General features: G+C 33.0%; 1 protein-coding gene across 1 annotated transcript in view; it reads right to left on the minus strand.

The window, feature by feature from the left end:
• LOC107436170 (nose resistant to fluoxetine protein 6) overlaps positions 1–12,843 on the minus strand; it is a 55,625-nt gene that overhangs the window by 19,340 nt on the left and 23,442 nt on the right. The window contains exons 8-11 of the mRNA XM_087167646.1: positions 12,413–12,505; positions 10,847–11,012; positions 7,029–7,108; positions 5,087–5,209 (exon numbers count right to left, since the gene is read on the minus strand). Coding sequence (XP_087023772.1) covers positions 5,087–5,209; positions 7,029–7,108; positions 10,847–11,012; positions 12,413–12,505 — 462 coding nt within the window. The remainder of the gene's footprint in view (positions 1–5,086; positions 5,210–7,028; positions 7,109–10,846; positions 11,013–12,412; positions 12,506–12,843) is intronic.

Here is a 12,843-nt window from a genome sequence, read left to right on the forward strand (position 1 = left end):
TTTATATGTTTAAGAGTAAGTCATTTTTGCATGTAAAATATATATATGAATTTAAATAGTTATTTATGAAATATTATTTCCTTATTGCCTAAACGCAGACCAATATTTCTTTGAAAATAAGTACACCTCTTAAAGAAGACAGTTTACAAAAGCTAAATGTCTTGGAATTGTCTAATATTCATATAAATTAGAATTTGGCTGTTTGTTACCCCTACTATTTTTAATAATAATAATAAAAAATCCTTCTCAACCTTCAAAAAATATTTTTCGCATTCCAAAAAATAATTTTTAAGAAACCCGAGATTAATAGTAATAATAGTCAAAAACGCTCATAGTAATAATAGTCAAAAACGCTTTTGGCGTAATAAATTTCCATCTATCTTATTATATAAAACGCTAATACGTACGTATGTATCAATAAAACCGGTGATATTTCTTTTCTCGCGTTGGCAACAGTTTTCATTTTTAATTGATTGGATTCGGCGCGCAAGAGCACGTAGTGAGCATCATATGGCTAATCTATATTATATAAAACGCTAATACGTTTTAATTGATAGGCTTCGGCGAGCAAGAGCACGTAGTGAGTATCATATGTCTAATCGGGTGAATTCTCACCGAATTATCAAAAACATTCTCGCAAAATTATCTTCATCGAAGCCGATGCTTTACATCTGGCGTTCAGTATTATTTCATATTGTCTTACAACACATGGTTTTAGCCCTCTGGTGGGAAAGACTTTAAAACAAAAGTTACTTTTCTCAACAACTGAAATTTAGAATAGTGTGATTAAGAAAAATATGCGAACTGTTTTCAATTTCAAATTAATATTGAAATGCACCGGTTTAGAATTTTCTATAGTGAAAAGCTTTCGGAACTTCAGTGTTCAAAAAAGTATACAAAAGCTAGACGTTAAGAAATTCATTAGAAGACATTAAGAAATAAACTGCGAAAGCAGTTCCGAGGGTTGGCGAGTGCCAGCGAGCAGGGGGCGAAGCCTCCTAGTGTATAAAATAAAGTTATCGTTTTTTGGTCAAGATTAAAGAGTAGCATTTGAAACTTAAATACTTGAATATTGCTTTTTTTATTTTAGCACTATACCAAAAATAGTAAGTAGAACTTTTAGGTTAACTGGATGCAAAAAATTCAACGATATATTTTTTAAATTTTTTATTTTATTTAATTTTTATGTGCTTAAAAAATAAATAGAAAGAAAAAAAATATAAAATAAGTAATCGCAGGTCTAAGTTTTTTGGAAACTTTTCATTTCCTCCTGGCTAACTGAAAAGTACTGAATAATTTTTGTACTCTTCCTCAAACTAAGCTCTGACCTAAGCCGATAAAAATGTTAAATGAAATGGTATTTTTCTTTGATATAGTTACAAATTAAACAAATCATATCGTTGTCCTATCTGACTGTAGGACCACTTATATCCCCTTCTGATGCGCGTACACATAAGAAAGTCAAACTTACAAACTTGACAAACTTAATCTGACTTTTCAAAATCTGTGTCTATCATCTAATGATTCTGCAACGACAGTTTTGGCAGGAAAGCTTTGCTTACGCGAGTCATTAAAAAGATGAAAGAAAATGGTTCATGTTAGAGTAATGAAGAAACGAAATGTTTGTTTTGGGGAAAAAATGACCAGAAGATTTATTTTTGAAACAAAAGTTGCTTTGATATAAGAACAGATTGTCCGACTAGAATTGTTAAGGCTGTTGATCTATGCTCGATCTTTGGCTATGCTTTAAATTCGGGTACGATCTGTTTTTATACTTTCCTCATAAAATTAAATATTTTTTTTTTAAACAAAATTGTTCCTGTTTATCGTAAATAACTTTTTTTCGAACAAAGTACTACTAGAACAGAATGTCATCCTTCCTTTTTGCTACTTTTACCGACTAAATACTAGCTATCATTATTCAGTGTTAACTTTTGATCACAATTATATCCTTGACGAAATGCGTCTTAAGTATAATATCTAACTTAATACACTAATTACACTATCTCATTTTTTTTATCACTACCTATCAATAGTGTAGCAATATTATAACCACTGGCGTGAAACTAATTTTCTATTCTCTGGAGTGGAACTAAAAAACCCTTCTTGCTACATAAGAAGTTTCTATTTTCGATGTAGTATCCTTAGTTATGCTAATCTACAGATAGAAATTACTGGTGTTTGAATAGTTCACCAAAATTCCTGATGATTTATGATTTTATTAAATATATCTGGAAGCAAGATTGTGCAGTGGGATATCCTCATACACAGATAATGACATCTCCGTGAATCCAGTTCCTTGAACTATTTTGACACCAACTAGATTTATTAGTAAAAGTCAAATAGTGTACTTTTCTCGCATAAAAATCATTATAACTTCTAAACTATTTGTCCTACCATCTCGAACATGATCTCTATAGATTCAACGTGAAAACACATTTTTTTAGATAAGCTATATTTAATTTTATTCCCTGGTTTTACTCTTTTTCTCGTCCAGCAGTGGACTGATCGTTAAGAGACGGTTCCCAGCAGATCACCGAAGTCAAGCATCACTGGCTGCGGTCAGTGTGCTGTTGGGTGACCACTTGGATCAGTCCGCGTAGGGACCGAGGGTGTGCGGTATTGATCCTCGTTAAACTGTTCTACCGTAAAGTGCTCGACTTCGCGTGCAGGTCGTCGGGCTACCGAAGCGGAGATGCCATCCCCTCTGCAGAGGATCAAAATTGTGATGGCATGTCTTCGGATCATCCTCAGGGATGCTTCCCAGACCGTCGCCAATAGCCCATTGTGCAGCTCTAGGGCGACGTAAATGAACTACAACTGCAACAACAACAACAACAACAACAACTGCTCTTTTTCTCTTTTCTCCGCTAAGCCTAATGCGTGATGCCGTACAACTTTTTTTTTTCATTGCCAAAAATGAAGTTACTTAATAATTTTGAGTTGGTAGATTGTTTTTGGAGTGTTCAAGTTTTAACGATTTTGAGATTTTTTTTACTGTAATAATAAAAGCACATTTACAACACAAGTTTCGTTGCAAAAATAATGCTTAAACATTATACTTTTTTTCAATGTGTTAATATTCAGCACAGTAAATTTATTCAGGACATGAGGTACTGCACAGATATTTAACGTAGTTTGAAAGTTATGACGTGTAGGTACTGCTCTGATTGGATAAAACCAAAATTTACTGGAAAGAATCGATACAACCATTTTCATGTAGACTTACCATGTGGTACTACGCACAATATGGTAAAAGGCACAAATTATGGCTGCACATTAATTTTTCTGTACTTTTATAATTAATTTTAACTGCTTAATGTATTTACTATACATACGCAGAAATAACGTTGGCAACCACATATTACGGGAAATAATTAAATTTTAAAATTTTTTATAGTTCTACTTTCAAAGAGTTATTTTTGCTCTTGTTAAACAAATATTCCAATTTTTTGAATGAATGCCAGTTTTTTTTTGCTAAGACGTTATTTACAGCCGAAATTTTGCAAAAAGAACTGAGACATTTAAAGAACTGGCAACTTTAAGAAATGCAGCTAATTACTGTTACTAGACCCAAAAAAATGATCATACCATTTGAATAAAAGCGTGATGTGACCAAATTTTGAACATCATGCTGTATCAACAAAGTGCTCACGGGAGTGAGGTTTATCCTTCATGCCTCACGCCTAATGCGAACCACAGTGCTATCCAGCTAAAAAAATGCTGTTTTTTTATTGGATATATCATTCAGAAATATAGGAATGAGTGATCCTTGCACTCGCAAGGAATTTTTCAAATTAAAATGAATAATAGATGAACTCTAGGACATATAAATAGAAATAACGACTCCATCAGAATCAGAATAAACAACCTAGACTGATCCTAAGCTCCCATGGTTGCTAACTTCCTGTCTGACAGAATTCTTAAAGGCAGAGGAAGAAAAAGCTAAGAAATCACAGACAACATATGCTGACTGAACTCCATATCAAATTCAACCGAAACAAGATATTGATTAGACTTAGTTATAAAGATTCCTGAACAATCTGTAAAAACTAATTCAGTTTAGTTTTTACCCAAATGAACATTGGATCCATCTTTACAGTAAATCAGATTCATGAAATCTTCTCCGGATGTCTAACCTCCGATGTCTCTGATTCTACAAGCAATTCCAAAGATGAAAGCTTCAAAATGATGCGGATTCATCATTCCAAGAGGACATCCCAGTCAGTCTTAGAAATCAAATGTAATCATCTGAAGAATTCTTTTGGAGATTACCACCGAAGAGATTTCCATTAAGATTGGGAATTCGGGGTTTGAGATCCATAAAATCAACCTGAGTTTGTACTACAAAGAGACTTTAACGGATGCTGTTTACTCAGTTTCTTATTTTAAATCGTGTCAGTTTATGATCGTTTAAGTAACAATATAATTAAAGACAACATATTTACAATGTAATTAAAATAAAGCTCTTAATTGCAAGGAACGAGCTTCAAACACGGAGTAAGAAAGCGCACTTTGAGAGAAACTTCGCTAAGTGCAGTAACCGAGAGTGATCAATCTCTCTCTCCTCTAATATCTATTTTTTCTGACAATTTTGAAGCTGTTGTCCCAGCTCTGTAACTTTAATTAGATAAAGAAACTCGCGAGTACTTTTCCTCATTGGACACATTTTCTTGTTGTTCTTTTTTTAACCAGATTTTAACTATACATTTTGTATACTAATATTAAATGTTGGGAAATCATCTTAAAAATTGGTATAAAAATCTGATTCGAAATTTTTTTAAAAATATTACTTGAAAAACTAAAACTTTCTTAAAATTTAGAACCAATTAAGAAATGTCAAGAAAACTGTATTGCAGTCCAGTTTTTGTAAAGGAGGAAGGTTTTGTCATTGAAAACTGCATTAGAATTACGTCAGGTACATGAAATTGGTGGAGAGGTCTTGTGAGTAAGGTGTCATTCCGTTATCTTTTCTCATATTTGAGAGATCTTTTTCTAGTAACGAAAGTTTGACAGTAGTTACCAAGCGAGAACCCATAGCTTTGGAAAACTTTACTTAAAAATATTAATAAAACACTAGACTTACTGGACTAATATGAGTGAGTTAAATGACAGAAATGGATATTGGCGTTTAAGGAGTTGATAGCCGTAATAAAAACATGGTACAAAAAACAATAGCAACCCCATAAATATTCCAGCTTTGCGGTACCTACAAAATATAAGGCATTTGTAAGTCAGATGAACAAAATTGAGTTTGCTAGCAAAATCAATGAGTAACATAAGTAAAATTTTGTTTTTAACTATATTGTTTCACATACGAGTTGAAGATTGGTTTTTGTGTAGCGGTTTAAAAAGGAAAAAAAATTAATTGTATTTTAACAAAAAGTATTACTTTATTTTAATTATAAAAGTTTTTCATTGCTTTACTTTTTTGTTGCTGGGTTAAGTTATTTCTGATTTTAAAAATAATAATAAAAGAAGCTAGACCATACACGTAAAAGTATAATTTTTTAATCTATGAGGTTTAGAGCTAGTTTGACCTCTATAGTCTGGGGAGTAGTTTTTCACGGAATTTTTCTAATTTTTGACGAGTGTTTTAGATTAGTTTTATTAATCGATTTTCGCATATTAAATGGATTTTAAGGAATTTTATGATAAAATTTTGAAGAAAGTAATTGTTAAAAAGCAATAAAAATGTACTTTTTAAATGGGTTCATGAACAATAATTTAAATTTGTTACTAGTCAGCATCTTAATCTATAATTGTCCCTAGCAGAGGAAAGCATCCACTCAGTTCAAACGTAAACTTATCATCATTTTTTAAATGGGATCACTTTTCTCACTATAGCAATATACTGGGTTTAAAGCCAGGTACATCAAAGTTTAACGATCTGAAAAGTACCAGGTATACTTTTTAAGAGGCTGTGGTAAGTATACTTATCATTCAATTCACGTTATAAATGTTGATGAGAAACTATTTATCCATTTATGCCTTGTGCGGCCATGTGCTGTTAACTTCAGTAATATATACTAAAAAAATACAATGAAGAGCTTTGTCATAGTCGCCCAAATGTCCATTTGTCTGGAAGAATACGACAGACTTGGTTTTTGCACTATGTAAAGGGACTCTCATCTATCTCTACAATTTTGTTCGTAACTCTTATTTGTTTTGAATGATGTTGTAGAAGGCTATGACTGGATGCCCCCTTTTGCTGCGGGCCTTTGCCTTCAGCACGCTACTGGCCTACTGCAGTAGGTAGGTTTTTCACCTGGATTATATAGAGCAGGGGTTTCCAACTTACATGAGGCCGGGGGCCACAATTATAAACACCAGTCAAATGGCGGGCCGCAATTTTGACAAAATTTTATATATGACACTTTTGTGATTGAAGGAACATTAAATATAACTGTCAGATTTTTGTCAAGTTGTTCAAAGCAAAAGTAATGAACCACAAATAATAATAAATATTTTCTTGGACGCAATAAATCCTGGAAATTTTTTTTTTGCACCGTTGGTATGTTAAATTTCACAGAAACGAAGTAATAAGTTTTTTTTAAAATTTCTTTTAAAGGGAAAGAAGAGTATTTAAAACCCATACAGATTTTTTACGAAAATTGTCCGCAAAAAAAATTACAACTAATATATTTTAGTTCGCGGGTCGCCAGTTGGTAATATAGAGTAACTGATATAGAGCGTTCCAGACTGATCGTAGAAAACTCATTTGTAGAAGAAAATCATTGTGGGCTTCGAATTCGATGGTTAGTTAACGGCAGATCTTGTTTTTCGCTCAAAATCACTTATATTTACCACCAGATTGTAAATGACGTGTGACGTCATGTGACGTGATCCCATTGTTTTATAATTTTCATTTTCTTCTTCTCAATAGTAATCTGACAGATTTCAATCGAGTTCTCGTTTCTTCCTCGCTGCTTACATCTTATGTTGCAGCAATTGCAAAGTGTACTTATCTTGAAAATAAATCTTGAAATATAAATGAAAAAGGTTGATAACTGAAGTAAAAATTCTACCTGTAAATCGCAATCATCAAAGGAAGGGAAATTACCAAATGCTGCATCGTGTTAGCCATGAACCAAGTATGCACCAAACACTGAAATAAAAATCGAAACTTTGTTTAGAAATTACAAGTTAATTTCAAAAGTACACTAAAAATACCCAATTGAGTGATAAAGAAGGTTAAAATGTAAATGTATTGCATTTGCATTTCTAGAAATGCATTGCAATGCATTTCTAAATGTAATTAGGAAGAGTAAGATATATTTGTTATAGGAGTAAAATATATTATTATTACATTTAGAAAGAGTAAGATATATTTGTTTTTTTCGGGTAGGGCAAAAATACTCTTTTGTTTTGAAATTGCTTTTGTTCTTGTTAGTATACTTAAGTATAATAAAAATAGTGCGATGTGTCTTTTAAATTAGAAATGATTTTTTATTTCTGAATGCATTTGATTCTAGGAGCAATATAGCACATTTTTCTTAGCGTGAGCAGCAAAATTACTTTTTTTGATATTGCCGTTCTAAAACACTGGTGTGTAAAAATTATGAACGAAGTGGAAAAACTAGCAAAACAACAAAACAAGCATTTAAAACGTATGAAAATTAATCATCGAGAAGACCAATCACTGTAAGGTAAAGCAAAAAATGTGCATCTATGCACCTTGGGCCATGGTGTAAGGAAATAAAACGAGCTGGTGGTGGAAGCTCAGTACTTATGTGAATGGTATTGCACGGTATACATCAGTAAAAACGAAGTTAATTTATTGTTTATGAACAACAGAAAATCGCAGAAGACGACATCTGGAGGAGTTGACGCGATTTCGAATAATTGGAAAAATTGGAAGAAGGTCGAAGTGCGACCAGTGGGGCTGAGTGATTCGGGATCGTCCACAGCTTCATTTCATGAGCTTGAAACACATTTCAGAGGACAGGAACAGCTGTCCGGAGGTTTAGTAGAAGTCGAACACAACCAGGATCATCGGGAGACCGATGGATAATCCTACAGTCTAGAAAGCACAGACGGCTGACAGCAGGAGAAATTGATAGGCAATCTAAGCTAATAGGCTAGCAAAATACTGGACACCCCGATGTGTTTTACCGTGACCAGGAGACTGAACAAGGGTGTTCTATTTGCACGACTGCCAGTACTGTGTTTTCCATTAACGTCAGTTCACTGGGGACGCCACATTTAATGTGGTGCCAACAACACAACTGGGCAGATTCACAATGAGGTCGAGTTCATCTTCACGAATGATAATGTTAAACCTCATCGTACAGTGGCTGTTACAGAACTGTTGGAGAGGGAAGATATTGCACGTATGGGGGGGAGGCCGGTGAGGTTCCTGGATTTTAATCCGATTGAACTAGTGAGGGACACTCTAGGACAGGGGTCGCCAAACTTTTTTGATCATCGACCCCTGTATAATTTTTTGAAATCTTCATCGATCCCCACAAAAGTAATTTTCTGCTTATTAAAATAAAACTCTATGAGATACTGTGCTTGTACATTTATTTTATGATATTAAGCATTTATTAAAGTAATAAATGTTTAAAATTTAAATACCTTATTATTAAATAATAAGTAATTATGCATAAGTAGATATAATAAGTAAAGTAACTAAAGATTTACTGCTTTTTGATCAATGAGATGGGTGTGCCTGGTGTTTTTTTGCAAGGTTCGCTATATTGGGTTCAAAATTGGTCAATTTTAATTTTCGTCAAAATTGGTCACTTTTGTAATTTTCGTAAAAAAATACAAAGTGTGCTATAGTTTTGTCGCGGGCTGTACTAATCCATATTATTTCTTACCTTCTTTTTTGTGCATTAATAATTAAAATTGATATCAAAACCAAACGAATGGTTTTATCGAAACAATAACTAATTATGCAAAACTATAAAAGTTTTAATAATGACACTGCAAATATTCAACACAGTTTGAAAAGATAGCTGAAACTGCGAATGATATTTGCATTTGTAACGTCAATGCTCGTCACACGCGACATTTGGACAAGCGCACATATGCATATGACTTATAAACAGCGCTGAGTTCGTGCCACTGCGGAGTGGTACGTACATACTTGTTTCACCCCAATAAATATACGTTTATTAATTTATGTTTCATAAAGAAACTGATATTGAGTCAATTATAAAAAAATTCACAAATTTTACATACTTAATTAGGTATGTGTGATTTGCGTATTGAGAACTGTTTTTTTTTCCGACCCACAATCGACTCTTCCGATTCGGATCGATCCCCATTTGCCCCCCTGTCTCAGATCGACCCCCGCTTTTGTTAAATAGACCCCTGGTGGTCTATATAGACCACTTTGGCGACCTCTGCTCTAGGGAGACGCTTGGCAGCACGTCCCCAGCCGCCAACAACAATTCAGCAATTGCGATTAGCACTGCAACAGGAATGGGCAGCGATTTCTCAAGAGCTTCTTAACAATCTGGTCCTCAGCATGAGCAGACGCTGTCAATCCTGCATATGCAGTCAGATTTAATCAAACTCCATACTAGAGGCTGGAATTTCCTTGACAATCCCGTGTAACATTGACATTTTGGTCATTTGTACAATTGTGTTTTCAACCAATATTTCAATTAAGTTCCTTATTGTTACTGTGGATTATATTTTTTGCAAGTTGTTTACTTTTCCATATTCTTACATCTTGAGGATCCTATGGCATGATTTTTTATCGATTTTCAAACCTGCTGTTTAAACTTGCTTTTGAAAAACCAACCTCGAACTTAATTCTTGGACATCGGTATAGTAAGACAGAGGGAAATGGTACGATTAGGAACAAAATAATGTTTGTTTCTTAATGAAATATTATCTTCGGCCTTAGTACCCACTTAAAATGTTCCAAACTAAAAAAAAATAAATACAAGCGCTATTTAGTTTTATTATTTACGCATAATACCAAGAACTTCGTTGCCAGAGACTGATTTACTAACCATTAAGAATAATAATGTATTAGTTTGTAAGCAATATATGTTAGACATAGAATGTTATGACATTCCACTACTCAAAAGTTATTCGAAGAAAGTTTTTAATCTTTGAATGAGAAAATAGGTGCAAGAAGAAAAATGCTGACATGATGAACCCTTATTCCATTGGTACTCATAAATCTTATCCGTAGCTTTTATCAAATTGCACGCAACGTTGAGTTGACTGGCACTGTTATATATTTTCTTTTTTTAAATACAATGGATTTAAATGCGCAGAAGCGTGCACATAGAAATAAACATATAGATTGTTAAAAAAATAATTGTCAAAGGGTGATCTAACATACCAGGACAAATAAATTTCATCACACATCGTGTGGTTCGAAAATAAAAAATGAGCAGCGAGAGAGAGAATGATTTTTGAAAATGAAGATTTCATTTAAAGCGAATTAGGTTAAGGAATCATCGAAAATTTAATAATAACTAAACGAATACATGATCACGTTGTAATACAAATTTGTAATGGACGACAATTTAAACCACGTAAACATTGAAAAGTTATTGGCATTCTTCTAACGCTTGTTGTTGCCATGTTAATTTGATAGATCAGCGCCCTAATTACTCCTAATCACCCAATTCTGCTTGATTGCCATTTTCACTCATACATAAATTCGTATCTGCCTTCTTTGTATTCGAATACTGTTGAATATCTGGCTATAAATCGTGACACTACACCTATTTTTTCATTTAACCAGTCTCCAGAATCTACTCATGCCTCCAAAGATTCTTATTCCTCTTAAATAACTCCTTCTAATAAAAACAGCAATTTTGAGAGAAGTAATTTTTTTAAAAAAAAAGTGTTTCTCTTCCCACCGTTTACTCACGATTTCATTCAAGGGATCATAATTTTGAATTTGCAGCACATTTTTCCAACCATTGTGGTAACAATTTTCAAGTTCAGATTCCCAAGAAGATTTCCAAATCGGACCCGAACTCAATATCGGCAAGATTAGATAAAGTAGCGCTAAGGTAGCTACTTGAAGAGTCAACCTGCAAAATAAATACAAATAACATAAAATAAATAAAAAATATATATTTGTTTTATAAAAATTACTGAATTCCAAATTCAAATGCAGTGACACTTAATGAAAAAAAAAACATTTTTAATAAGACTTCTAACGATTTATAATTTTCTCACAATATTAAAAGAAAGTAAGCATCAACGCCGCTGTTTTGATAATGGGTATTAACTGAAATAAGAAAAAGATACGTACTAAAAAATCAAAATCAAATAGGGAAATGTTACTATTTCGTTTAGGAGATGCGTAAAGAAACTCCCTACTATTGTTGACACCAGTGTTGAATTAATATTAGTAATGTGTATTAATTAAAATAAAAAAATAAGTATCTTCTAAAAAGTACAGTATGGGAGAAAAGGTACTTTTTCGTTCAGAGAAATCATTAAAAATCGCCATGATAGTATTGTCGTCAATGGCGCTCACTTAATTTTGGCTTTATGGTAATTGGCATGCTTATAATATATGCCAAATATATTAATACAGGTACAAAGCATTATATAAGTGCATATTGAACCTATTAGAAGTGCATTAATACTGTACTGTTTTAATGTAGATACTGGGCCAATAGGATTTAACGACAGCTAAATATCGGGGGAAATTCATTGCGGTTAATTTTGAAAAGTTTGCCTCGAGAAACAGAATTATGCCAAATAATATTGAATACACTTAAATCTTTATTTTGATGGGATGAACTTCTAAAGTCGGGTTTTGATTATTCTAATAACATAAAGTTACTGAAGGGCCACGATTAACAATTAAAAGAAAATTGAATTATTTCAGCATCATTAATTGTGTCGGTATATATCTTTTAGTTTTGTGTCTGATTTCAATTAGTACTGATTTATTGATTATCTTCTTTTTTACCCATACACAGAACGGGTATTCAACTGAAATACTTTATTAAAAACAAAAATTTTTTGTAACTTTTTATGAGGGAAAAAAGCAACGATAAATGCGAAGCAACCAAGGGAATTGGAGAGTGGAGCGAGAAGGGGATTTAATTTATCATCTTAAAATAACATTTAAAAATAGTAAATTACTAAAGAAAGAAAAAAAGACAGGTAACACATTTGCTACTCCTTTAAGAACAGTGAAATATGTGAAAAAATATATCAGTATTCCCTTCGAACCATTACATTTCGTATCTAAAGCTGAACAAAATTACTAATATATTTCAAACAGAATGATGGAAACAAGATGTGCCAGTCGCTTGTGAAATACTTATTTATTTAAAATGATATATCATTCATTCAAGATAAGTTCATATACGTACATAAGTTCATATACGTGCATAAGTTCATATACGTACATGATAAGTTCATATACGTACATGATTCAATATTGATAAATATTCTGGTTCAATTTACATACCTGCAATACCTGTGTAAAACAATTCTAAAAACATTCAAATGTCCTTTTGATTGCTCAATTGCTCGCCATGTATGATAGCTAAGCAAAAAGGCACTAAAATATAATGGAAATGTGTTAATCTCAATTGAAATTCACATATACTGTTCTATCAGTTAAGGTCTGGTTTCTTAGGACAAGCGCCTTATCTGGGCGTCAGCGGGACGTCAACGTCACGCTGACGCCAACAAAATACTGGTTTGTTAGCTCAAGGCCTGGTTTCTTAGAACTAACGCCTTATCTGGGCGTCAGCGGAAAGTTGACGTAGATCTGACGCCAAAAAAATACTTTTTTGTTAGCTCAGCGTGAGCAGTCGGTCCAACGCAGACATTATCTCTCATTGCGCATGCGTTAATAACGTAAACAAATATTTATTTTGAATTTGTATTGATTTT

This window comes from Parasteatoda tepidariorum, chromosome 7 (assembly GCF_982258835.1).
Source record: "Parasteatoda tepidariorum strain Cologne lab strain chromosome 7, Ptep-v5.0, whole genome shotgun sequence".
In the NCBI taxonomy this organism is placed as follows: Eukaryota; Metazoa; Arthropoda; class Arachnida; order Araneae; family Theridiidae; genus Parasteatoda; species Parasteatoda tepidariorum.